The sequence below is a fragment of the Talpa occidentalis genome, unplaced genomic scaffold, assembly GCF_014898055.3.
Source record: "Talpa occidentalis isolate TD23 unplaced genomic scaffold, MPIMG_talOcc4v2.1 talOcc4.10, whole genome shotgun sequence".
Lineage (NCBI taxonomy): Eukaryota > Metazoa > Chordata > Mammalia > Eulipotyphla > Talpidae > Talpa > Talpa occidentalis.
Window position 1 is genome coordinate 71,733,625 of NW_023600993.1, and position 27,638 is coordinate 71,761,262.

At 39.3% G+C, this 27,638-nt stretch overlaps 1 protein-coding gene across 1 annotated transcript; it reads right to left on the reverse strand.

Annotated features, from left to right (window-relative positions):
• Positions 1–114: 114 nt before the first annotated feature.
• KAT14 (lysine acetyltransferase 14) lies at positions 115–27,334 on the reverse strand. Its single transcript, XM_037494224.2, has 10 exons — positions 27,076–27,334; positions 25,353–25,471; positions 23,571–23,692; positions 18,480–18,661; positions 15,684–16,100; positions 14,983–15,548; positions 9,049–9,185; positions 7,980–8,155; positions 6,522–6,712; positions 115–4,433 (listed from the first exon to the last, which is right to left on the reverse strand). Exons 1-10 carry the CDS (start codon positions 27,332–27,334, stop codon positions 4,260–4,262), a joined length of 2,343 nt encoding a protein of 780 aa, XP_037350121.1. The 3' UTR covers positions 115–4,259.
• Positions 27,335–27,638: the final 304 nt, after the last annotated feature.

A 27,638-nucleotide genomic window follows, 5' to 3' on the forward strand; every position in this document is an offset into this window, starting at 1 on the left:
AATAAAATGAAATAAAAGGCAAAAAAAAAAGCTATTAAAAAGTATTTTTAATACAAAAGTTTCTAATAGTTGAGATTATAGCTTAGCAGTCCATTTTTTTTTTTCATGGACATACATACAACTGATAATAAAAATGTGAGTGAAATTTGAACCCGAAAGATTTTTTTTTTTCAAGTGCAGTCTTTTGGGGCAGGAAGGCCCAACGCGGTCTCCCTACAGACAAGTTGGAAGTTGCAGCAAATACAGACAGATGTTTGCAATGAGTGTGAGGCTGGGACAAGGCTACCCCAGCCTCCAGGGGTCTCCCAGACCTTCCTGACTCAGCTCCACCCCTGCCTGGATTTCTGCTGTTCCTGGGACCACAGGGATTAGAAGTAGCTGCACACAGGAGCTGACAATCAGGTTTCCTGAAAATTTGTCAGTCAGTATTCAAAGTGACATTTATAAACTTAGAATTAAATTAATGATAGTAAAAATAAAGGTAGTAAAATTATCAAAACTTACCACAGGCTGATTATTCCACTATGTGATGGTAATCTATGCTCTTAAGGTTACTTCCATCTATGTGTCTGTGGGGTAAAAATGCCATGTGAGGGCCTCCCCTGGTGGCACAGCAGTCGAGCGCTGGGTTGCGAGGTTGCCCGCAGCCTCTACAGCGCCAGTTCGATCCCCAGCCACCAGCGAGGGTCCCACCAAAAAAAAAAAAAAAGCCATGTGATGGCATGTTACTGTGTCTGTCCAACTCTAGGTTCAGTGACATTGGCACTAAGACTGAACATGGATGGCAGTATTCATATCTCAGAATCCAGCAAACACTGCAAATAAGGATTTGATCTGCTTCTCTCTTTCCCCCACTCCCTCACACCAACAGTGGTCAAACATTTGTTTTTACATCACTGGATGTGCAACTGTAAGCGAATACCTTGAGGCTCAAGCTGCCCCAAAAGCTGAAGGGATTTGTAACTGCTGGTGGCTGCCACTGGGAAGCTCTACTTGCAGAACATTTGTTGGATCTTTATCACCAGGCGTGGGCCAGTGGCCATCTTGACACAAACTCTCATTTTACCTACAGTAAGAATCCATCTCCTATCAACAATGGAGCTAGCAGGAGGCTGAGCACCTTCTCTATACACTCAGGCTTGCTGAAGTCACACCATGCATGAGTACACAACCACTGACTGAGTAACCTTAAGGCTTCTTCAAGTCATCTAATACAAATCCAACCTCTAGTTATTCTTGTAGGGTTCCCATGGCCTAGGGAACCATGGAGAAATTTGTAAGGTGCTAAGAGGTAAGAGCCAGAAGAGAGGTAGAGACTCCAAGAAAAGAAAAAGTTAATTTGTAGTAAACAGAGGCATTACTGAGGCCTCTCACCCCACAGAGTTCCTGACTTACCTAGAACAAACTCATTTTTTTCTCATTCAAGGCTTACAGCTCTGTGCTGAGCACAGTTCTGGGGACAAAGGCCAGTAGTGAGCCAAATACACATTGACCTCTCCTCCTCAGAGGCTGCTCAGGGAGAGAAGGCTGCAGGCTCTGATACCAGGCTGCTCGGAGTTCAGGGTGTGCCATTTGTGATTTTCTTGGCCTTGCGCCTACCACTACAAACCCTCCAGGTATCAGATACCATCAACTCTTGTCTTAGAGAGGAGCAAGCTGAAAGCACAAAATTTTGCTGTTAGCTTAGTATGTTCCTCACGAGTAACTATACTGCTTCTCAGGATCAGGTATGTGCTAATGAATTCACATATTTGAGTCAAGTGTGTACCAATGAAGAGTCTTAAGACTCCCCCCTGGCCAGTCCAGCACTGAAGTACATTTTTTTAATGCTAGCTTCCGCTAACTGACCCCTCAGAGTATTTGTCATCACAGTGTGTAATACAGCCCAGCACTTGTGGAGTTAAACACAATGGGGCTGTTTCTCCCTGGGACTATGATGGAGACACCAAGCCCATTTGCAAGGGACAGTTCCAGGAGAGGTCCCAAGGCGGTATAGCTTTTAGGTGAATCCTTTGCATATACTATGTTAACTAGATATAGAAAATTCAAAATTATGGCTTTAGTTCTCAAATGTCCTACTGCAAATAGAGCCTAACCTCTCTAGAAAAAAGACTGGGTAAACATGAACATGACTAATTCTGGTTCCACTCCTACCTCCATGGGGCCCTAAGGCCACCTCTCAAGGGCAATGTTTGGATTCAGGTCAAAGACAATCCAGATTCCTTAGGAACACACAACTGAAGACAGAGTTCCTCAGGTTTTTAAAACTTTTGCCCATTCTTATAAAACAAAAAAACAAGCTCTCCTTATTTGAAATTTCAAAATAAATCATGACTAGAAGCCACAAAAGGTTTGAAAATGTTCTCCACACCTCAGCCTCACCCCTTGCATTGTTAAGTATCACTTTTAGAAGACTAGCTAAGGGCCTAAGGGTTTATTACAGTGTAGGTTTAGTACAAGCCAGAGAAGGCAGCCTGAGCCTGCCCTTGAGACAAGGCCCTGTCTCAAGGCCCCAGTGCACAGGCAGGACTGAGTGGGCGGGGCAAAGTCTACAGGGAACCTGACAAGCAAACAGGACAGTTACCTAGAAGACTTCACTTAGACTATAAAAGGCATTCCTGAGACAAAGGTTTCACTTCTTCGTGTTGACTGTTAATTTTAAAAAACATGTGCATCTTTTAGAAGTGATAACAGGTATTGAAATTTTAAAGAAAATAGCTGTATTTTTCAGAAAAGCCTGCCTAAGTAAGGGTGAAATTATGATACTTGGGATTACATTTACTTTAACAAAGGAACAAAAGGATAGAGGAAGCAAACATGGCAAAAATCTTGACAATGGTTAATATGGGTGGTAGGGTTTTCTTGTATTATAATTTAAAAAAAGAAGTAAAACAGTAAATGAAGGCAATCAGCTTTCTTCTTCAGCTGCTGGAATTTATGCAAATAATTACTTCAGTCACCTTTTGTAACAGCAAATGCTTGCTGTTCACATTTAATAATCACACACTGGTTTCCAAGCTTGGAAAAGTCACTTCCTCAATTTAACCTCTATTCTGTCAACAACAATCATTAAGGATTATCAGAATGGAGGAAGGGAAGAAGAAAAGTGAAAGGAAGAAATGAGACAACACTGCTCACACAACACTGGGGTGGAGACCAGGCTGCTCCTCGAGGGACAGAGCAACTTCTAGATTGTCTTCTCACAGGAGCATGACACATTCCCCCTGAACCAAGAGATTCAAGCTGGCTCTCAGCACCACCTCTAAAGAGGCTCTTAGGTTGTGATCCATGGATCTGTGATACAGTTTTAACTGTGCAGGGACAGTTTTCTAGAGAGTATTTGGTCTTCCTTGGATTCTCATTCATGAACCAAAAAGCTAGAAACCTCCGCTCTTAATTGAAGAGACTCTGAAAGCAAACAGGTAAGACTGAAGCTCCAGCTACAGGTTATTACAAGAAAACGTTTTTATTTAAGAACATCTGATACTTTTGGAAATGGTCCTGCTCAATTCAAAAAAGTCTGATTGATAGCCCATCTCCAACATCCACAAACAGAGCAGCTTAAGTCTGCAGACAGTACAGGTTCTGTCTACAGCTGGTTCTAGTTCCACCACCCCACATCTTATCCAGGGGCAGGCTGCTTAGTCACACCAACCCCAAACCAACTTCACAGATACAGGGAGAATGAGATCCTCCATTCCCAGGCTAACACTCCTGTTGGGAGACGCTAACAGTAACACAGGTGGAACTATAATGTAGACACAAACATTTATTATGACTGCGACCAAAGTCAGAGAAAGACATTATGACCTCGGTGTCCTAGCGGTCCTCCCAGACTCAATGACAACACAGCAATGGTTGGGAAAAGGCTAGCAATCCTTTATGTTATCACGTCATGATCTCTCATCATTCCTGGGAAGGAAAGTGCCTCTTGGGTACCGCATGAATCTTCAATAGCACATTTTCTTGTCCTTTAAATAAGGACAAATTCTCTCTCACCAAGAATATCAGCTATTTTTTTTCTTACAAACTGTCAGGAGGAAGGCAGACAGGAGCATCTTTTAGTTTTAATTATCTGTGGGGTCCCAAGATGTGGGTCAAAACCTCTCCAGAAAGGAGAAAGGGCTTCTTACTACTCTTTCCACTGCACAGACTTTTTCATCTCAGCTGAAGGTTTGAATCAATATCTGGTCTAACCCACAGTGTGAAGAACGCTCTCTAAGAGCATATGCTCTTCTCCATGAAGGGCTGTACTCCTGTCAGCGTCGGAGCCTCAGAAAGAATGCATGTTTACACTCTGTACTCTCCAAGGGGTAATATTTATCATAAAAATCTAAAACATATTCTTCAGTCTTGAATCCAAACTTCTGGTACAGCAGCATAGCGGGGTTGCTTGCTGAGACGTGAAGGGTCACATCCTTGCCCATGCAGGTCTGCCAAAAGGGTGGAAAAATACAAGATAAAAATGAAAAAGCCTGAGGGAAAATGAGTAGGTGAGGAAACTCTTTTAAGTATAGGTAGTTAGTTATGGATACCAGAGAAATCAGAGACTGTAGCTGAGACATTGCAACACCTAGCAACAACTGGAAACAGAATGACTTTTTTTGGGCTGATCAAAACATTCAAGAAAACATTCATCAAGACTAAGAAAATTGGTAGTATTCTGGGTGGTTTTTTTCTCTGAAGCAAAGGCCATAGGAAATATTTTATTGTATACTTCATTGATTTATAACTCAATTACATTTAAGTATGTCAAATATATAAATACCAAATACTATGATAATCTTGAAGAAACAGAGAACAGGATGAGAAGTTATGCTTTTTATAACTAAATGTTACCCTACATCCTCATAGTTGTAAAAATTCTCTTCCTAGATCTACTAAAAACGATGCTAAATTACGTTGCCAGATATGAAATATTGCTTTTCTTTTAATTACAAAACCTGAAGACCCTGTGTGGACCTTTTGAATTCCAAAGTCCAACTTCCATGCCTTCTAAACTAACACAATTAGCTCCTCAGAACTGAAATTTCTATGTTTAGCTCAACTTAGGGGAAAAGAGGAATAATCACTCTATCAGTACAAACCCTTAAATTCATTAATCAGTGCACAGAATAAAGTATGCTGACAGTCATATAAATTAAGAATTTGCTTTTTAATAAGGAAGGTGTTAAAATGCTAAAGTGGACACTGTCCCTGAAATTTACAATTACTAGATCCACAAGGCCTCTATTTAAGAACTCCTCTGTGAAAGCTACCACCTTCTTTCTCCGCTTCATTTACACTCTGCATTCAGGCATCTTTGTGAGAGGAGAGAACTACCAATATACTGACAACGAAAGTGTTATGAATATAACATAGACATGAATCTTGTGAGATGATACTAATGCGCTTCACACTGAATATACACATGGTCTAACCATGGCAACCACCGAGTACTGCTGACTAAGGAGAACTGTGTCTGGGCCTGGGGTTTATGATCTGCCTAGGGGCCAAGCACCCACATACTAATACAAAGATGAACAATCCTCCACCCAACCAGTGCAAGTTCAGTAAGGACTGACTGCCAGGCCTTGTGTTGGGTAGTCACATCAAAATGTCATCCCTGCCCTGCCCTCAGGCCCTTGCAGATGAAGGGGAAGGCAGGAATTCTGTAAATGTTTTGCTAAGATGCACTGATGATGACAGAATAGAGGCTGATTCTCTGACTGGGGAGTGGGGGGAAAAAACAGAAATAACTGAAGTCTCAAGTAAAGATAACATGATAAGGTAACACATATTAACTGCCAATGAAGAGTAAAGAAAGCAAGTACTAGGAAGATAATTCTAAGGTTCCTACCATCATTTGGGAATTACTAAGTAAGTTTCACCAAAAGTTGGAAAAAAACCACTTTATCATCTCCATTCTCTATTAAAAAGGAATCTTGCCCACATAACACACAATCCTCTATACTAAAAGGTTTCTAAATAAAAGTTACCATGGAAATTTTGGAAGGAAAAACCTTTGCATGTTTTTTGGATGTTATTTTGTTTTCAAAGGAGTTACAAATATATCAAAAAATGACTTATAATTCAGTATTTAAATCAAGTCTCAGAAGATTCATACCAGATTATACAATGATAGCAAAATTAAAACAGTCAGCAACAACAGAGTATGTCTGAATGATTGTTTTGCTAAAATGTCTAAAAATCAGAGCGGTGGTGACTCTAAGAGCAGTGCTGGTGACCAACATGGACAGTGTGAGTTCGTTCAGTTCTCACTTTTGGTACTTTCTCATTTGATTAGCAACACATGTTCACAAACTGGTTTCTTTGAAACCTGGATCTAAACAATAATCTTATTTTAGAGAGGTAAAGATTTTTGTCTGTGTGCTTTAATAACCTCTGGAATAAGGGCAACTGGCTTTCTTTCATTTGATTTTCGAGGCAACCCATTCCACTGGGCCATATTAGGAAGGATCAGTTTCATCCTGTTTTCAAGGCTTTCAAGGCAGCCCAGAGCAAGCCAGCAGAAAACTTACCTGAATCAGATGATAAATCATGAAAGTCGCAATTCCTGCTCTTCTCCATTCAGGGTGGACAAAGAGAAATGAAATGTAAGCTTCATTGTACTTCACATCAGGAACCATGAAGCCAAAGGCAATGATGACTTTTTTATACAGGACAACAACACTGAAGTCTGGATACTGCAGGCACTCAGACAGGTCAATGCCTAAAGAAAAGAGATTGGAGATTCAAACTGTGCTTTTTTAGAGTTAACGAACATCAAACTGTTTAGTCTGTACTTACAGCTACACCTGGATGCTAAACAAAAAACAAACAACAACAATAAATGGACACAAAGATATTACCATAAACACTATACATTCAGATCATTAAAAATAAAAGTGTATTTTACAAACTAGCAAAGTTAAAATAGTCTTTTCTAAGCACACGTGTTAAAAGAAAACAAGTAGGACAGGGTGAGTAGTAAAGAGCCACGTGTTCAGAACTGGAAACACCTGGCTTTGAACTCTGTTCTCTGGCAAATGTGTGTCCGCTGACACATTTCCCGGCTTCTGCACCAGATAAGCACACACAGAGACCTCACAGAGTGGGGACCCGAAAGTGTCCATATCGGTACAGCCTTTACCTCACATATATATATAATTTATAAGCTATTTTGTATAAATGATACATGTTACAATAACAGGTTAAATAAAGAATGATTCCAGGCATAACATAAGAAAAGTACCCAGCGCAGGGACAGGAAGTAGATGCTCCTGTATGTCTCTTTCAGCCCCTATATCACTCCCAAAAGAGTAAGCACAACTCTGTCACCACATGCATTATTACATGATAACAAGAGGAAAAGGATGACACAGTTCTTATCCTGATGAAATCTCATCTAGAAGACATGTACTATTTCCTTTATATTTTAAACATAGAATGGTAAAGCAGATCCACAAAGAATGTGTTTATATTTAGTAGGGAAATGTGTTCCTTTAATTAATGGCTTTGGTCTTCAAAGACGACACATTAAGGCTGATAAAAAGACAAGTCATATAGTTTATTCTTATTTTCAAAGCCTGTGATTGGGATATTTGACTTTTTATAAATACCTTTTGTCCATACTAACACTCTCTCTAAGGAACAATTAAATAATCACACAAACAGAATTATTAAGCAAAAATCAAGCTACCACTCTGTTTATCTTCGATAGACATTACCTGGAATCTAAACATATGTAGTAGAAGCAAAACAGGATAAATCTTTTATTCATTAATATTCAGGAAAAAAATGGTACAACAAACAAAAACACTGTTTATTACTTTGATTGCTGACTGCTTCTTCATCTTAGTAGTGGTTTATATTTTACTATTTCTATGTTAGTGGAGACCAACTAAAATAATCAGGTGACATGATAAAACATTAACTTAAAAATTCTAAAGTGACATAAACAGAAGACTGATCTGTCACTTTGAGAGAGGGAAACATACCAGGCCAGAAAAACTCCTGACACATTGAGTTTATCGTTGGTATGTGATTTGGCCGAACGTAGCAGTAATCGAGAGGTGCATCGGGCTCTGGTGTCCAGTGAGGGTCACTCTGGTGCAGGTGGGAACGAATCTGTGACAGGAGTTGCAGTTTGGGTGGCTTTGTTTCATAGTCACGCCTCCAGTACCACAGAAAATAAACAAATATAAGTCAAGAAAAATATCCAACAATATTCCTAGCCTTTTGATTTACACAAACTCTTTGGTGTGCTTGAAATTTTTACTAATTTGTACTACTTCATATGGCAGCTAATTTTCTAACAGCTATAATACTTTTCTGGTATGTAATTTAGAATTCACTCATTAAGAGTCACTGGACGATTGACTGCCAGAAGCTCTGCTAGGGGTAGTGATCCTTAATGAACAAAGGCAGTAAATACAAACAGCATCTTCACTTGACTCTGAGTTCTCCGATCCAGGACAAAGCCCAAGGGAGGGAAATTTAAATCAATGAGTGTGAAATCTAATAAAGTTAACATATCCTTATCCAAGGGCAGCTGAGGAGCACTAGAGACAAGAGGACTCTGAGGAGGCTGACACAGTGCCTGCCCAGGAAGGCAGCGCTGGTCAAGGAGGCCCATGGATTAAAACTGCAGAGGAGTACAGTCAGCTAAGCCAATGTGTTCTCTCAATCACAGTATGACTAGACAAGGGGCCTCTCTAGTTCCCTCAGCATCAACAGCACTGCTCAGAAAAGAAGCTCATCAGATACAAGCCCAGTTAAAACATCTCTGATTTTTTCATTGTACAAACTATTAAATATATATATCTTTAAAATTTTAAATAAATATGATAATCATCATGACATCTAACAATAACAAAGGACCATCTTTTCTGCAAAACAGCACTGTTGAAACAAGTAGAGGATGAGAGTGGACATGTAGCAGAGACTTAATCCTGGCCAATACCTACTCAGAGGTTTTGGTATTTGTTCACTCCAGCAAGGGAGTGGGGCACAGAAACCACAATATTCCTCATGGCATACTCGCCATCACAGCTTTGCTCCATGTACCTGATATAAGGTTTCAAGATCCGAGATGTATAAGGGCTGACAATACTTTGGTCCACAGCCATGTCTTCAGATCCCACCAAACGATACAAAAACTTAGTGGTCTGGTGCCTAAATCCTTTCCTTGATGGCAAGGCAGTCTATGAGAAAGAAACACTGGTTATATAAAAATAAAATTACCTCAAGGATTGGTTTGATTTCCACAGATAATATACTTATGACATTTTCAAGCATCAGAACATACATCATTTTACATTATTTATTTGGTAAGTTCAAGTTTCAACAGAATCTTCATAGGTGTCTTTGCATAAAATTCCATATGAAAGACTAATTACAGTTGAAAGAGTTTAAAATAAAAATGTATTTTTTTTAATTTTTAGTTATTTAAAATATTTTAAATCCCTGAATGAAATTTCAGATTGAACACTGGATTTACAACTTCTCTAGGTTCCATTTGTCTATATTATGCCTTCAATCCATTCCCTGAATATTAATCAGCACTAGTATCAAGCATGTAACAAATCCATGGGTCATGTTTTATTAGCAGTCTCCGTTATCCACAGAGCTTCAGGGGCCAGTTGTTGAACCTGTATATGGGTTTAATAAGACATGTTTCTATTCCAATGAGTAAATATAAGTAGGACAGATGTAGATCATCATCATTCAAACAAATCACCATACTGGCGACGCCAGAAGTTCAATGATGTGTTTTTTAGGAGGGTCCTAACAAACTGAGAATCCAACTGGAGGTGTCTGTTCTCCAGCTGAGTGCTGGTCTACGGCCCTCAATCATGTAGAAACAGAACACATGCCAATTAGGGATTTATAGCAAAAAACTCAGATGAAAGATTAAAGGGCACATTATAAAGTGGTTTGCATCAGGGGTTGGATGAAGTTTAGAAACTCAAGTTGTTTTTGTAGAATCAGTTTGCTCTTAGCCTAGAAAATAACTTTGTTGGAAAGAGTGAGAATTTCTGCTTTGATAATATACTCTCATTACTTTCCCAAACTGGACACCAAAACTTTCAAAGACCAACTGTGAAATTCTTCCAGGATTTTAAAATAAATTTCAAAGTGAAATTCAAAGCTGTGGTATGCAGTTTCCAAATATGGCAACCAACACTTCCCCCGCTGCCTGTGGGTACAAATGGCTCCTCACATCAAAAGGCAGAGTCAACCTCTGCTTTGAACCTGGTTAGGCATTGTGATAGGCTTTGGCCAATCAGAAAGTGGTAGAAGGTTTTCATTCTGAAACAACTGAGCCCAGGTCTTAAGAAGACTGGCAGCTTCCATTTCTCCCTTTCCAATTCTGACTACTCTGGTGTCCACACTGGGCCACCGAATGACGAGAGGCCACATGAGGACAGCTTCTACAGGGGGACTCAGGTCCTAGCTAGGAACTGAATGTAGCCACATGTGACCCCTGCTGACAGCACATAAGTAGAACTACCACCCTGGCCATCCGAAAGGATTAGACTATTAAATAGTTACTGTTTTAAGTCACTAAGTATTGGGGTGGTTTATAACATAACTGAAATACTACTGAACCACTGGCCCATGATCTACTATCTGGCTAACGTTTCCAGGTTTAACTTCTGTGGAATTCCATAGATGTTAAGCAGTAACCCAACTTATTTTCATCTCCACTGCTTTTAAACCACCCTCACCTTCTGCCTGAACCACCACCTCTCAGTCTTCCTGCTGCGACTCTGATCCTGTATCATCCATTCTCCACACAGAGCAGATTCACTTTCCTTGATCAAAACCCCGACGCGGCTTCTGTATGTGCAGAACACAGCTCAGCCTCCTCATTCATAAGCTGTGGGGGTCCGGCCCCATTAACTAAATGACCTTCTCTCCCACAACCTCCCTCCTCGACCATCATTGTTCCAGCCCCATAAACCAAACGAACTCCTGCCTTAGGACCCACACCTGGGCTTTCTTTCTGCCCTGAATCTTCTTCAGACTGAGTCACCCTGTGGATCAGGATTGGTAGGCGTGTTACCTCCACAGAAAGGTGGTCCGAAGTGCTGCCATGGCCCTCACTCCATGCCACTGCAGCGCTGCTCTCACAGGAAGTGATCCTGTGTATTTAAGCAGTTAGTCCTGTCATTTGCCTGCTCATGAGATGGCAGCTTCATAAGGGCAGAGACCTTCTCTGTCTTAATTCACTAGAGTATCCCTAACTAGTACAGTGCTTGGAACATACAAAGTAACCAACTTACATAACTTACATTTGTTAAATGACAAAATGCTGGGGGCGGGGGGTTGGAGGAAATCATCCTAAAATGAAATAAGTTTGGAAAATATGAAATGAATTTCTTCAAACTATTAATTCTAAGCAAAATGGGTGGATTGCTGGGTCCCTTCCCCAAACCTAACTTGGGAGAATGCCACAAGAAGGGAAGATGGAACACAAAGGTGATGAGAAGCCCAGTGAAAAGCGATTGGGTACAGGTCAGAACAAAGTGCTGCCTAGAGCAGACAGGCTCCGCACCACTGGCTAGGGGAGCAGGGTGAGGGGAGGAGAGGAGCTTCCAGATTAGGCCAGATCTCTGCCAGCAAGCATCAGCTAGAGAGGCAATGATGTTAGAGCAGCACTGGAGCTTTCCAGAGGGGGAGCTCCTGAGCATTCCAAAATCCCAAGCAATAACCAGAAGAGGGAGCTAAAAAGGAGCACTGGGGCCCTATGTCCTGGGAGCATCCCTGAGAGGTAAGGTTGCCTGATTGTGGAGAAAGATGAGATTGGCTGAGCCCAGGGACTCCCTTCTTATAAAATCTGCCAAGAGCGTAACCAGCTGGGAACTAGGCTTTTGCTCTTTTGCTAGCTATTACACTATCAGCAAAGGCAACATATAATACTAAGGGAATATCCATTCACAGGAAAAAAATTCAAGACATGTAAATAAGGAATGCAAAACAACAAAAGGATAACAAACTAAACAAACTGAATGGAAAAGGCAGAATTAATTTACCAGACAGACAAAGATATTTAAAAAGCACAACAGACATCAGGGAAATGCTAATCAAGACCACAATAAAACACATCACTGAATACTCACAAAGATGGATATAATCAAAAAGACAGGTAATAACAAGTTTTGGTAATAATACATGGAGAAACCAGACTCTTCATACACTGCTGAGAATAAAATGGAGTAGTCATTTTGGAAAAAGTCTCACAGTTCTTCAAAAAGTTAAACATTATGTTATTATTTGATGCAACAACTCCATTCCTAGGTATGTACCCTAGAGAACTGAGAACATGTCCACACGACAACTTGAACACAACTGTTCACAGCAGTATTATTCATAACAGCGAAAAGGTAGAAACATCCCAAATATCCATGAGCTGATGACTGGATAAACAGTGTGGCATAATTATACATTGGTATATTATTTAGTCGCATAAAAAAATGAAGTAGGGGCCTCCCCAGTGGCCTAGGGGGTAAGTCTTAGTGCTATCATCACTGTAGCCTGAGTTCGATCCCCGGCCAGGGAGCTAACACACATGGCAGAGCAGACCTCTCCAATTTGCCTGCTGCTCCCCTTAGCAGTGTATTTCAGTAGATATGCCTGTTCTGCTCCCTACTCTGTTTCTGGCGAATCCTCTCACCCTCTCCCACCTCTGGCCTGCACCCCAGTTCTATGTGAAAATAAATAAAATCTTTTAAAAAAATCAAGTATAACACAAATCTTAAAAACATTATGCTAAGGGAAAGAAGGCAGTTAGAAGGACCGTATCTTTTACGATTCCATTAATGAGATATTCTACTAATAAGAACAGAGAAATTACATAAATGGGGGAGCTGTTGTGGGGAGCTTAACAAGTAACAGCAAAGGGTTTAGGGTTTCTTTTTATGGTAATAAAAATGTTCTAAAATTGTGGTGATGGATACACAACTCTAAGTATCTGAGAAACCACTGAGACTTTAACAATTTAAATGAGTGAACTACATGGTGTGTGAATCTCTATTGATATTTTTTTTTAAAATCATAGTATATAGGCCCAGAGGTAATAAAGGAAGTGGAAAGAGCATGAGCATTTATGAAGCACTGCTTTACTCATGACATACTAAATACATCATTGAAATAGAGGGCTCAACAAATGATTTTTAAAACCCTACATAAAGGCAATGAAAGAGGCAGAGGCATGATGGTTTCAATGTCCATATTAGGAGTTCAGAAGGGGAGTGGGAAAATAGGAAATATACTTAGAGAATCAGTGATGAGGAATTCTGCAAACTAAAGAAGTGTAAGAGAACTGCAGGTTTCCAGTCCAGCATATCAGGAATTTGGAAATCATCACTCTATCCTAATAATTGTTCTTAGATCACCAGACAAGTAAGGTCACAAAGCAAACCATTGTCCTCCAAATTGTAAGAGAAAAGAGGGTACAAAGAACCACAAGTATTAGAGTGAGAAACCTTAGGAACCAGTAGGTAGGCAAACCTAAACTGTAGTGGATGAGTTGCTGGAGGCTAAGTGTGGACAAATGTGAGAAACAAAACTGTGGGGTGTAGGGAGAGGGAGCTCTGCCAGGTTCTCACAGTGAAGATCAAAGAAAAATCCCCTCATGCTTCTGCATGGGAAGGGAGAAAGCAGTATTTTGAAATATGTCAGCGCATTCTGTTATTCTTCACAAGATCTTGCCCTCAGTGGAAACTATTTTGCTAGAACCTTATCTATTGGGATTTTATCAGAACCTAACCAACCTATGGGAAGGAAAATATGCAAACCAGCCCCCTCTGGCCATCCCATTCCATCTAGTTGGGAAGAAAAAACTGCAAAGCACTTGTAAAGTTCACAGACCAGGAACACAGGCTTACTAAAGAATGAGAACTAATCACAGGATTGTAGAATCCTTTGAGTTTTTTCTCACCCTGTACCTTACCACCTCACTAACAGCATATTTTCCACATTTCCTTTTACCAGTACAAATCTAGCTTTCAACAAAATATTACAAGGTATACTAAAAGGCAAAAAAAAAGTCTGAAGAGACAAAACAAGCAAATGAACCAGATTTAGATATGGCAGAGATGTTGGAATTACTAACTGGGAATTTAAAATAATGGTTAATATGTGAAGAGTTCTAATGGACAAAAACAGACAGTATGAGAAAACAGATGGGTAATTTAAGCAGGAAATGGAAGTCCTAAGAAGGAATTAAAGAGAGATCAAAACACTGTAATAGTAATGAAGAATTATCACACTGGTCATCACAAAGAAGAGAATCACTGAGCTTAAGGATATGGCAACAGAAAACTGAAAAGCAAAGAGAAAAATGACTGAAAAAAAATTGAATAGAACAGAATATCAAAAAATGCAGCGCAACTGCAAAAGGAATAACCTATGCAAAATGACAATACTAGAAAGATAAAATATTTGAAGCAACAATTGTTCAAGTTCTTATTTGGCTTTAATGATACAACAAAAGGACTTTAGAGAGAAATCCAATCAAGGTTCAAGCTAGGAATATTTATTTGTGGTTCACCCAATAGGAGAGGGGTGGCAACTGCCCTGAGAACACTCTTCACCTCAGAGCAGCAGCGGTCCTAGTTTTATTGGGCTGATCACCAGGGTGGGGAAAAGGAGAAGCAGGGGTACTGGCTAGCCAGGGTTTTGAGGTTTTCAAAACAAACAAGGACCAGGTTCCAGGGGTTCTGTAACATAATGACTGAGAATTCCGCAAATTAATCAGATACCAGAGCACAATCACAGATGTAGAAAACGCAGAGAACACACAGGATAAATGTCAAGAAGCATGTAAGACTCCTCTGACTGAAAGAATAGTTGTCAAGTAAACTAAACATGAGTAAAAATACTTAAAATGAAAGGATGTATTAAAGATCAAATACAAAGAGAAAAGGAGGCCACCTAAACAAAAAGAATGAGACTGAATTGAGACACTCAGGGACATTATATGCTAGTACTCACCTGGTACCGGTCAAGGATTCTGAAGTCTTGACAGGTTGTTCTATACGTGGCTTGTCCAGCTGGAAGCCGGGAAACTCCTTCTTTGGCTCCATAAATCCCATCAACTAACAGCAGAGCAGCATTAACAACTTGATCCAAGTCAAAGAGAGGTAATCCCCGATCCCTTTTTGCTTGTCTGACTATCAATTTACGCTTTAGTCTCCGAGCTTCTGGTGTCATGGCAACAGCACTGGGACAAGCTTCTAGCCTCTTAAGGAGCAGCTTTTCCTCGTAGATGCTCGCAGGGGTGTACTTGGGCCCTTTAGGTTTCCTGTCCTTTTCCAATTGAGGCTTCCTCTTTTCTCGAGCTCTTGTTTGCAAGGATGTATTGGAATCTGTATCTTCACTGTCAATGTCCATCCGGTCGGGTTTTTCCTCCTCACTCTCTACTTCTTGCTTTATCTGTTCAGGTGCTCTGACCTTCTTTCTGACTCCAACCACTGTCCCAGAAGTGGCTGACCCAGCTGGAGGTGGAACATACTCCATCCCTGGGTCTATGACTCCATCACCTTCTATCTCATCATCATCTGTGTAGAGTACAAAGTAGCGTAGTAAGATACAGAAAAGAAAACACGCAGAGCACCCTGCTCACAAGGTGGAAACTTACACATTTATATTATGACCACACAGGAAGTAAAAGACCTAAGAAAGGTAACTCTTACCATGAAATAAGGCTTGTGGTGGCATCACATCTGGAATCAGATCTGCTTCAGAAAGCAAGCTAGGTGTGGCTGAGTGAGAGGCAGGGGTTCCTGGGGCAGAGAAATCCAGAGATGGAGAAGGAGATGGGCTTGTCAGCGGAGTACGGTCAGAAGAACTCAAGGATGAAAAGTCAATCACTTCTCCTTTTTCAAGAATTGAGTCTGTCCTGCGGCCTCGGCTTATGAATTTTACAGGGGTAGAAGAAGTGCTCCTGTCAAGAAAGCCAGCTGCTTCCTTCTGGGCTCTTCTAATGTCTTTGGCTTCTTGAGTACGAGACCTTTTCTCCTTTAATTCCATGGCAGATTCCACAGGATTCCGACTCGCCCTTTTTCTAAGTCCTTCAACTGTAATGATGGGATCCAAAGTTGGTTTTGAGGCTGCAAGAAAAGAATAAGTATCTAAAAAATTTTAAGTAATTATTCAAATTTAGTTTCTTTTGCTAATTTATTTTTACGAGCCTACTACCATGATCAAAATAGAGAAATGTTCAATGAATGCCCTAAACTAAGTCTTGGCTATCCTTAACAAGAAAAGGAAATTGGTATTAGTTGCCACTGTCACCTGCCCTGATCTCTCTGAACTCTAGCGGACGAGCAGGGGGGCAAGTAAGGAGGTCTCTATACCATGGCTCATACCAAGCAGGCTGCCTATGAATCTACTGGTGATAAAACACAGAGGAAGAAACTGGCTACAAAAGCCACTTGCAAGAGTGCATCCCCTACTGGAGGGGTGAAGAAACTTTATCATTACAGGTCTAATTTTTTGGCACTCTGTGAAATCAGATGTTATCAAAAGTCCACTGAACTTCTGTTTCACAAACTTCCCTTCCAACATCTGGCGTAAGAAATTGCTTCTTCCAAGATGTGCACTTCCAGGGCAAAGGTAACATTACTTTGCAGGAGGCAAGTGAGGACTATTTGGCTGGCTTTTTTGAAGACACCAACATGAGTGTTATAAATGTCAAACCATCCAGCTAGCATGCTAAATAGATGTAAAACATGCTTAAGAATTCAATGTGATGGGAAACATTTCATTCAGAAAAAAAATTTATCTTCTTCTTCTTATTACTGATAGCTCTGAATATTAGATATTTCTCCCCATGATGTCAAAATGTACCTGTGTACATTATTGCAAGTGGAAAACTAGGGGGCAGAAACTAGATAGAAGCAGTTTTCCCATTTCCATCGGTGTGTAAATTTTTAATATAAATGTGGGGACATAAAGTATTACTGCAAGTCAAAATGTTTCAGTGAACAAGTTTCAGAAATTCAATTTTATAACAATTATAAATAAAACAGCTCGATTTTTCTGGGCAATGTCAGCATTTGGATTTTCTTTAAAACAAGAAATTGCTTATTGACAGCATTTAAATGTTGCTTGTAGCATTTTTATCATACTGTAGATTCCATCCTCTCACTATACTTTTCAGAGTGGTCCTACATGCAAGTACATGTTTTTAATGTCGTCTGCCTTCCATGCTGTTCCTGTAAGTTTGTTATTAAAATATATTAAAATATAACAAAAAAGTAAAAAGAAAAAGGGAATTATAATGCAAATTTAAACAAATACTATCTTTCACCTACTGTAATTGATAAACATGAAAAGTTGACAATACTTAGCATTTGGGGGAAATGGGTATTTTTATGCCTGTTTTAATAGGACATAAATTTTATTACTATTTTTTGGAAAGTAATTTGGCAACACCAATAAAAATTTCGAATGAATATGCCCTTTGATATAGCAACCTGTTTCCAGGCAATTGCCACATAAAATTTGTACATGGACACAAACAATTATAACTGTAGTATTTTTTAAAATAGCAACAAAAAAGAACAAAAATACCCAAAATGTCCATCAACAGGAAAATGGTTTAATGAATTATAGTATAACATTTAATGGAAGACAAAGGAATAAAAGAACTTAAGGCAGATTTACATGTACTGTTGTGGAAGCATGTCGAAGGTATACTAGTAAGCAAGGGAAATAATGAAGAACAAGTATTATTTTTTTTCCAAAAGGAAGATGCTTCAATAGATAGAGATGGTTTCTAAAAGCATTCATAAATGACAATGGGAACTCTGCAAAGTAAACTGCAGATAGAGGATATACAAGGGAAATTTCAGTCTTTATAGCCTATGGTATTTTTTTTTCCCCAATTTTATTTTCAAAAATTAAAGAACTCATTACAAAGGTTTCATAAAAATATCAGATCAACATGTAATAGTAAACATGATGAATTTTAAGTATAAGAATTATACATAAGTATAAGAATCATATTATGGTTAGGCCACCAAAAAAAAGAATTCTTATCTCTTAAAGATACATACTGAACTATTTAAGAATAAAATGTCAATGCCTGGGATTTATTTCTAAGTAATCCAGAGGGAACTGATGGAAGACTGGGAGAACATACTCAGGAAAATCATATTTCCAGCATTTAACTGTTGAAATGAATTGAAAGGTACATGGGGATTCATTATATTACTCTCTTCACAGCTGTTTAAGTTTAAAAATTTCCATAATAGAAAGTCTAAAAACAAAATTAGAATGAAAATAAAGTAGCTTTCAGACACCAAAGTGAGTCTATAAAACTGGCAGTTTGATTAGGAAATGTTTTTTGTATAATTATTTACAGCATATACAAAATTGCCTGCAGAGAGGCAGATGGGCTGGCTATCCCTGGCAAAGCTGGACTGGCTCCTAAATTCACACCTGCTGGGCTTCGGTCTGGCTCTCACACAGCTCTCACACAATACCTTTTACTTTCAAAGTAGAAGCAGACAACTTCTCTCCTTCAGGTTTCATTGTTGGGGGCCTATTGTGAACAAGTTTCCACCATCCTGGTTCTCCGAATTCCTGAGCGCCTGAACGGAAGTACATGGGACTTCCCACACTGAGACAACCTGCTACTGTGCTCCACCAGGTTGATGTCTTTTTCCTGGAGAGTCCAAGAGTTTTAAAATTATCGGCTTTTCAATTCCATCAACATTATATAAAATATACTCTATGTATACTCTATGACTCATAGCAATGGAACATCCAATATACGAAAGGAACAGAGCATGAGAGTCAAGAGAGACACTTTGGAGTCCATCTGGCTTTAAATCTGGGCTCTACTACCGTCCAGCTGCCAAAGTTTTTTTATCTTTAAAAGCAAGATAATAGAATTTACCTCACAAAGTTGCTGTGGTTATTAAATGAAATAACTCAAACAAAGCTTATAAAACACTTCTGATCACAATCAAGATGATTATGTAGTTCTGCAGACCAATTTTAATTAACTTGAGTTGCCATTATATGTGATTAAATACAGCTCTCCAGAAAGGAAATTTAGAGAATCATCAGCCACAGTAAGCAATTATACCCAAGGAGCTGACAGAAGCCATCTCTTGGTCTGGTCCTATTGCTTCTATGTAGTATGGTGGGAATAAAACTATATGGTAGGTCCCACAAAGAGTTGAACCTTAGAGCAATAACCAACACTGGCCCCCACAAGGGGCAAGCATTTCTAAATAATTACACAAAAGTACATATAGGGGCCTCCCCGGTGGCGCAGTGGTTGAGTGCTGGGTTGCGAGGCTGCCGGCAGCCTCTGCAGCGCCGGTTCGATCCCCGGCTGCTCCCCGGCCACCGGAGGAGGGTCCCACATGGCGCGCAGACCTCTCCTGCCACCCGCTGCTCCCCTCAGCAGTGTACCTTGGTCCCTCTTCCTGCTCTACTCCCTGCTCTGACTGGTGAATTCTCTCACCCTCCCGCACTTTTTTTTTTTTTTTTTTTTTATTAATTTTATTGTTATATTCCCCATACAATTGCAGCTCCCCCATTCTGACCCCAGTCCCTCCCCTCCCGCCTCTACCCCCCTAAAAGTGTCTCTGGTTCATAGTTTTTTGTTGATTTTGATTTTCACTTTCTTATAGTTATTCATTTTCCTGGTCTCTTATTTAAGTTTTCTAGATTCCTGCTATGAGTGAGACCATCCGGTATTTTTCTTTTTCTTTTTGGCTTATTTCGCTGAGCATGATCCCTTCCAGCGCCATCCATGTTGCTGCAAATTGCATGTGTTTATCTTTTTTGAATGCTGAGTAATATTCCATGGTATATATGTACCACATCTTCTTGATCCAGTCATCTATTTTTGGGCATTTGGGCTGTTTCCAAAGCTTAGCTATTGTAAACAGTGCTGCTATAAACATAGGGCACCCTCCCGCACTTCTGACTGTACCCAGTGCTTGTATAAATAAATAAATAAATAAATAAATCTTTTTTAAAAAGTACATATAACAAAAATTTTTAATTATGTATAAAATGTCAATTATGCAAATTTCTGTTGATAATTCTAAAGGCAACTGTTGTATTTTCACCTTGAAAACCTAAGGCAATTATCACAAATTCTTAAAAAAAAAAAAAAAATCTTTCATAAAAAGGAGAGTCTAATAGTTGAAAAATCTTGCTAAAAGGAAGCAAAAGGAAAAAGCATTCTTAGGAACAAAGATGTACTAGAAAATAGTAACTAAAAACTAATAGCTAGCAGCATGTTCTAAGAGGGAGAATGACACCTCAGCTTCACCCTGTACATACTGGTCTCACAGCACCTCTTCCACATTCTTGCCTCTTTCTAAGTTATCTCATTGTGGTTTTAAACTGTATCTCCCTTATTAGAAGCAATAATGAACATTTTCCCATGTATCTACTGGCCTTATGGATATACTTTTTGGTGAATTGTCTGATCTGCTGAATTTTAAATACTATGAATATGTTTTATCATATGTCATCAAATTTAAGATTCACTGAGTTTAAGATATGCTATTTTATTTACAGAAAGAAAATTAGCTATCCATTAAATTATCACACATCTTAGGGCCTCCCTGGTGGCGCAAGGGTTAAGACGCAACCTATGAAGCTATCTGCAGCTACTGCAGCACGAGTTTGACCCCCTGGCCTGCCAGGGAGCTACCCACATGGTACAGCAGACCTTTCCTGACTTGTCTGCTGCTCCCTTTAGCAGTGTATTTCAGTCCATCTGCCTGTTTTATTCCCCACTGTGTCTCTGGTGAATCTTCTCACTCCCCACACCTCTGGCCTGTATCCCAGTTCTTGTATGCATAAATACATAAATCTTTAAAAAATAAATACATAATCACACATCTTATTATAAGATGTATCCAGCTGTCAGATATCAAAACTTGGAAAAGTGTGCACCTTAAATAAAATATGGTAATAGAAAAAAGTAATCAAAAAATTCTTTACTAGTCACAGTAATATTCTCTATAACAATTCAGGACCAGAAGTCAGAACTGTAAAAGCAGATTAAATAGTCATACATAAAATGACAATTAAATGGTAGTTTGTGTGTACTTTTCAACTTGTTTCTACAATAGGTACATAAAATTATTTAGATTAGCCCTAAATAAATTGGTATACATTTAAATTTTAATGAAACATTAAAGGCATAAGAAAAAAAGCAGTAAACATCTGAAAGAAAAATATATTTTAGAACTGCATTACACAGCATATAGATTCTATGGCAAATAAGAAATTGTTATCATTGTTAAATATGACCTATGGACTTGTGTCTACAAGCCATAAACTCCAACTACTATAGCACTGCTTTATTTTTTAGTGCACTTATTTTTATAGTTCCATTCTATTTATAGTAAATGATAAGGGTTTTCTACTAACCATGGTAGTTTGAAGTTTCTTTTAAAAATGATTTTTTTTTCAAGAAGTGACTTGATACAAGTAAATGATAATTCAAGTGATATACCAATAAGGCTAGAAACCACTAGTTTAATGATTAAACTATATAGAAGTTGCAGAGTAATTAATGCCTTTCAGTAGAAATATTAAAAAGAAAGGAAAAAAAAAACAAAAACCTGAGCTGATTTCTCTCAGAACAAGCTCTACAAATGAACAAATGAAACAACTGAAGAACTTGGTTAAAATACAGCAATATACTTAAAAATAGGCTATTTAAATCCAATCTCTTCTAGAAGACAATCCACTAAACAGAGCAGCACTGACAGATCATAAAAACATTCCAAGATCTAATTTTAACAGTTTTTTCCCTTTCTTGTCCCTTATAAATGGGGTATATTAAGTTCCATAAATAGTGCTACATCATTAAACTAAGACAACAGATTTCCTTTCTTTAAGAAAAAGAACCAGTTATACTGTCAATTCTTTTCTTAGTACTACTAAATAACTCAAGAACAAAAATAACTCCTTTTGTAAAAATGTACTAATCTATTCTATTTTTTCCTCACAGCAAATCTTCAGAAGGTCACCCCTCCTTTCAACTGCCCTCCCTGAGCTCTGGCAACATTCACAGAGCTCTGACATCTCAGCATTGGGGAGAAACAAGGCTGTCATGACTTCAGAGTGAGGATAGGTACAAACTCCCTGCTCTGACCATCAGGTACTCAGAGCCTTTATCATGTCTACACTGATCCAAGTATGCAAGAATTATGAATATCACGTTGGATCTCAAAAAGAATTTGCCGATGCAGTGGCAAACTCACTAACCTTTAATAGTAATAAAAATCTTATTTGATCCATAAGGACCCTTAGTTAAAACACATGGTCTCAGTGTCTGTGCACCAGCATCCCTAAATCTGAGGAATATAAACAGATACCAAAGAAGAGCACAAGGCAACAGAATCAAAGCACTACCATGAAAAGAAAAATTAATAAGACATGTCTATTAGCATGCCTATACGCCACTATGCAATGTAGCACTAAAAAGTATAAAACAGTTTTTATCTTTCAGCACTAGGAAAAACAAGTACTAAGAACACAAGGCTCTCGGACCTCCCTGGTGGCCTAGGGGTTAAGTCTCAGAGCTAACACCACTATGGCCTGAGTTCAATCTCTGGCCAGGGAGCTAACCCACATGGCGCAGCAGACTTCTCCTGTCTTGCCCACTGCACCCCTTAGCAGGCGATTTCAGTAAATCTGCCTATTGTGCTTTCCACTCTGTCTCTGGTAAATCCTCTAAGCCCCTGCACCTCTGGCCTACACCCCAGTACTTCAATAAATAAATAAACAAACAAACAAATAAATTAATAAATCTTTTTAAAAAATAACACAAGGGGGCCTCCCCGGTGGCGCAGCGGTAGAGCGCTGGGTTGCGCAGCTGCCTGCAGCCTCTTCAGCACCGGTTGGATCCCCGGCTGCTCCCCTGCCACCGGAGGAGGGTCCCACATGGCGCGCAGACCTCTCCTGCCGCCCACTGCTCCCCTCAGCAGTGTACTTCGGTCCTTCTGCCTGCTCTGCTCCCCGCTCTGGCTCTGGTGAATTCTCTCACCCTCCCGCGCTTCTGACTGTACCCAGTGCATGTATAAACAAAACAAACAAACAAACAAATAAATAAAAACATGCCTCTATTTAAAAAAAAAAAAAAAACAACACAAGGCTCTATTAATGAAAAGCAATTTAAATGGGTACAGTTAATAACTGCCATTATCTTTCTTCTTCTGACCTCCTAAAATGCACTGATTTCAGAAGTACCTGATAATCCTGTATCCTCAGATGGTTACTCATCTATTAAACAGCCAAAACACTCTATTTTTTAACATTCTAGAATTTCTTCAAAATCTATACTCAGTAGAAACCAGTTTCCTCTGGAAATAAGATGAGAAAATTATGGAAAACTATACATTTACTAGTATACTTTCATTATGATTTTTCATAAACAAGTTTTTAACTTAAAAAGTAATTTTCAGGATTAAAAATTTCCCTGTTACTGCTGCAAGTAAATACTCTTATTCTCTAAGGATATGCATTAGATTGTGTCAAATCACATATACATCATCTCCATTCAGGTAAGATTTTTTTTTAAATCACATTACCTATTCCCCAGTAAAAAGGTCCAATGTTTCTCAATAAAAGCACAGATATCTTCTTTCCACCTGAAATAACCTTGACGCCCACTTCCTTCCAGAGATAAATTGTACATTGCCAACATGACAACCTGAAATACAAACAAATTAAGGGCTGGGAGATAAGCATGATTAAGGCTGTTTCCATTTAGAGGGAAAAGTTTGTTTTATATTCTGAGTAGGAATGATGGGGAACAGAGGGGATAAAAGAAAGGGTACTATCTTGGGATAGTCTGACTACTGAATTTCACTTCCTTTTTTACTTTTATTACATGAATATCATATTAAATGAATATCACTAATCCACTTTATTATGTGGAGCTGTTCCTTGCATGTTCACATAAGCAGGTCATGCAAGACTGATGTGTGGTTGAACTGATCATGAAAAATAAGCACTGTCCTAAGCAACCCCCTCCATCCTGGTAGCCCTGCATCATACACACGGTACTAAATAAACTTAACCATGGGACATCAAGAAGCTTCTAAATGCCTACTCCAGTCAGCATTTTCTGACTGACTGTGCCAAAATTTATTAAATATTTTGAAAATCACCCCTACATATAAACTTTTAAGCTATTTAGAGGGGAAAAACGAAAGACTCAGAATTTTAAAACTGAAAACATTAAGACACCATCTACTCAGCATTCGGACAGTTTTTAGCTGTGGAAGTCTTTGTTCACATGATATCAGCATTAGATACTGGGCAAGGACCCAAAAAGGTATGACTGTTCAACCCATTCTCAGAAGACTCCAAGACACTTCCTAGTGCTCAATGTGAAAACTCCTCATCTGGTCAAACCATGTTAGATAAATAACACATGTTCACTGTAAAAGATTTCAGTAAAAGGGAAAAAAAGCAAAGAAGAAATTAAAAATCACTTTAAATCCACCATCAAGAAATTATCACTGTGGGCCTCCCTGGTGGTGCAAGGGCTTAAGACACACAACCTATGAAGCTGTCCACAGCCACTGAAGCACGACTTTAATCCCCTGCTGGGAAGCAAATCCACATGGCGCAGCAGACCTCTCCTGACACGCCCGCTGCTCCCCTCAGCAGTGTATTTCGGTTGATCTGCCTGTTCTGTTCCCCGCTGTCTCTGATGTATCCTCTCACCTCCCACACCTCTGGCCTGTACCCCAGTTCTTGTATGCATAAATAAATAAATCTTAAAAAAAAAATAAAATATATGAAATTGCTCTTACTAAAAAAAAAAAAAGAGGGGCCTCCCCGGTGGCACAGCAGTAGAGCACTGGGTTGCAAAGCTGCCCGCAGCCTCTGCAGTGCCAGTTCAATCCCCGGCCACCGGGCTAGGGTCCCATATGGCACCCGCTGCTCCCCTCAGCAGTGTATTTCATCAGTTTGCCTGTTCTGCTCCCCAGTCTGGCTCTGGTGAATTCTCTCACCCTCCTGTGCTTCTGACTGTATCCAGTGCTTGTATAAATAAATAAATAAATCTTAAAAAAAAAAAAATTATCACTGAACATTTTCAGTGACTGTCCTTCCAGACATCTTTCTGCATCTACATAAAATTTTGTAGATGTAATTTTATGTAATGTTGAAACTATACAAGCTATTCAAAGCATGCTTGCAACCTAATAAAAATGACCGATTGGGGGCCAGTGATATTGAAAAGGGGACAGAGAACCTAAGAAAAGAATCCTTAATCATTTCCATCAGGAATATCCTGAAGTGATTGGAAATTCCTTGGGGGAACAACCTCGTGAATTCTACAGAAAGAACTTTTTACTCACTTGCTGCCACGTCAGCTTCAGTCTTTCGTACTGCTCCTTGCCATCTTCTGAGCAATCAGAACAGGTAAACCTAAAGAAGTTATCACCCTTAAGGTAACTGAGCTGATCCCTCAGCTGACCTAGGAGAAAAACAAGAAGGCACATCATAGTTTTATCTCAACCAGCGGTGGTATCTCAAAGGCTTAATCTGTTCAACCAGATTTTTCTAGTTTCACTTTTTTTTTTTTTTTTTCAGTCAATCCAAGATAGCATGATGGAGTGAGGGAGTAGATTTTTATTCTTCTAGCTTCAAGGGTATGCCCACTAAAATCTGTTGTCCCAAAAATCCCTACTGGATTTCCCAACTGTTAAAATGCCTGAGTCCTATGGGGGTCTCTTCACGCATTTTTTTCAAAAAATATGAGCTCACACCATGTATGACACTGGGGTCAGTACAGGGAATACAGTGCCCAAGATGGACACAGTGCCTACTCCTAGCGGTATACTTATTCTGAGAGGACTGCATACACTGTACAATAGCACAGTGCTTCTTTATTCTCACTGGGCAACAGAATCATCCAGACTTATTTTGTACTTTTAAATATGCCTGGGCCTACCCCACACAAAATGGATCAATCTCTGGAACTGGGGCAGGGGCCTTAAAATCTTTTTTAAAGTTCCCCACATGATGTTGATGCTCATGTTGACGAGACAGGAAAACCAGCAGTGCACCACTAGTGTGACATGCGCTGTAGGGAACATAAAAAGGGTGTTCAATCCGTATCAGAAAGAGAGCTAGAAAAAGAGAGGCCAGATGGGTGACAAAACTGACCAGGTGAAGAGAGGTACTTGTGTATTTGGAGAGATGGAGGGGATGAAAGCTATAAAGATGTACACTGCAGAGAGGAAATTAAAATGTGCAATGTTGCGGGGAAAAGAATTGATGGTAGAGAATTAATCACCCTTACTAAAGTTCCATTTACATGTGGAGATAGGATACTACAGAGAGCATAAAGAAGTTAGCAGGGGGAGGCCATGAAGGGGAGTTTCAAATCTGTCTTTTGAGAACAAGGGGAAAGCCTCTGAGATTTTCAAAAGAAACCTGAATTACTAAGCAGAGATAGCTCAGAAGCAAAAACTAGCTAATATGTAGGAAATTTTAGGCTTGTTTGGTAAGACTCAGGATGGCTGCTAAAGCATACTCCTTTAGAGCTGCAAAGCTGGCAGATGAAGTGTCCAGTTGAAGGACTGAGGGACCAAGGGAGATTTGGTGTATATCTCTGGCCAGTATATCAGAAGGCCAGCAAATGAAAGACAAGTATGGTCCTAGAAATAGGGCACAAAACACTTTTAACTGGTAATTCTGATCTACCATCAACATACAACAGCAGTTTTCCTGTAAGTTAAATATTAGCAGTGGTTTTTGGGAAATCTTTAATTCTAGAATGGGCCTAGAATTTTGTCCCAAATCCATGATCCTGCTAGAAAAATGTGTCTAATTCTTTAAGTAACACAAGATTTCCAATTTTCTAATATTTATTGGGTTACCATCAAGAACATTCATTTAACAATGTTGATAGCGGTTGACAGTATTTTTATTAGTACACATGTGTCTATTTTATATAAATTTATAATAAGCTAAACTAGTAATATAATAATCTTTTATTTAGGGCTCTTTTACAGGCTAGAAAAACAAACCTTCACATAGGAATTGACAAATCAAAGGAATTGAGAAGCTCCTTACTCGCCGGTATCCATTTTTGGCACTTGTCACAGAAGTAGGACAGCTGCTCCTCCATCCAGGACACATCTCCTTCATCACTGTTCAGTGAATCCCCACTCTGATCATGAGATAAGTCCACAGATGCCTGATCCTCCGACTCCACAATTAGGAGAGTCTCCCCTTCCACTTCACCCTCCTCCAGTCCTTCTGAGGTAGATGTTCTTGTGGCTTCATCATCATGCCGGCTTATCAAACTACTCAGGTGAATGTTACTATCCATCCCTCTCACAGGTGCAGAAGTGCTTTTCAGTAACAGTCCTAAGTTCTTGACACCAACTTTAAGGGGGTTTCTACTGGGATCACACAAACAGAAACTCTTCAGAAGAATAATTACCCAATTCTTTACTTACACATAATTTCTAAAGCAACTATTTAGAATACAAGATCCATTATCTCTTTTCTGATCATATTTAAAAGGACAGTGACAAAAAATGGTTGAAGAACTCACTAAGCTATTCTCCATCAACACACTCTTACACACAAACAAAATCAACACCATCCATCCCATCAATACTTCACATTCA

Excerpts from the sequence above, each read along its gene's own strand:
- KAT14 (XM_037494224.2), bottom strand. The coding sequence starts at position 27,334 with ATGGATAGTAACATTCACCTGAGTAGTTTGATAAGCCGGCATGATGAT. Across the intron at positions 9,186-14,982 it reads GAATCCTTGACCGGTACCAG|ACTGCCTTGCCATCAAGGAA; the intron begins GTGAGTACTAGC and ends TCTTTCTCATAG. Across the intron at positions 6,713-7,979 it reads TCAGGAGTTTTTCTGGCCTG|GCATTGACCTGTCTGAGTGC; the intron begins GTATGTTTCCCT and ends TCTTTTCTTTAG.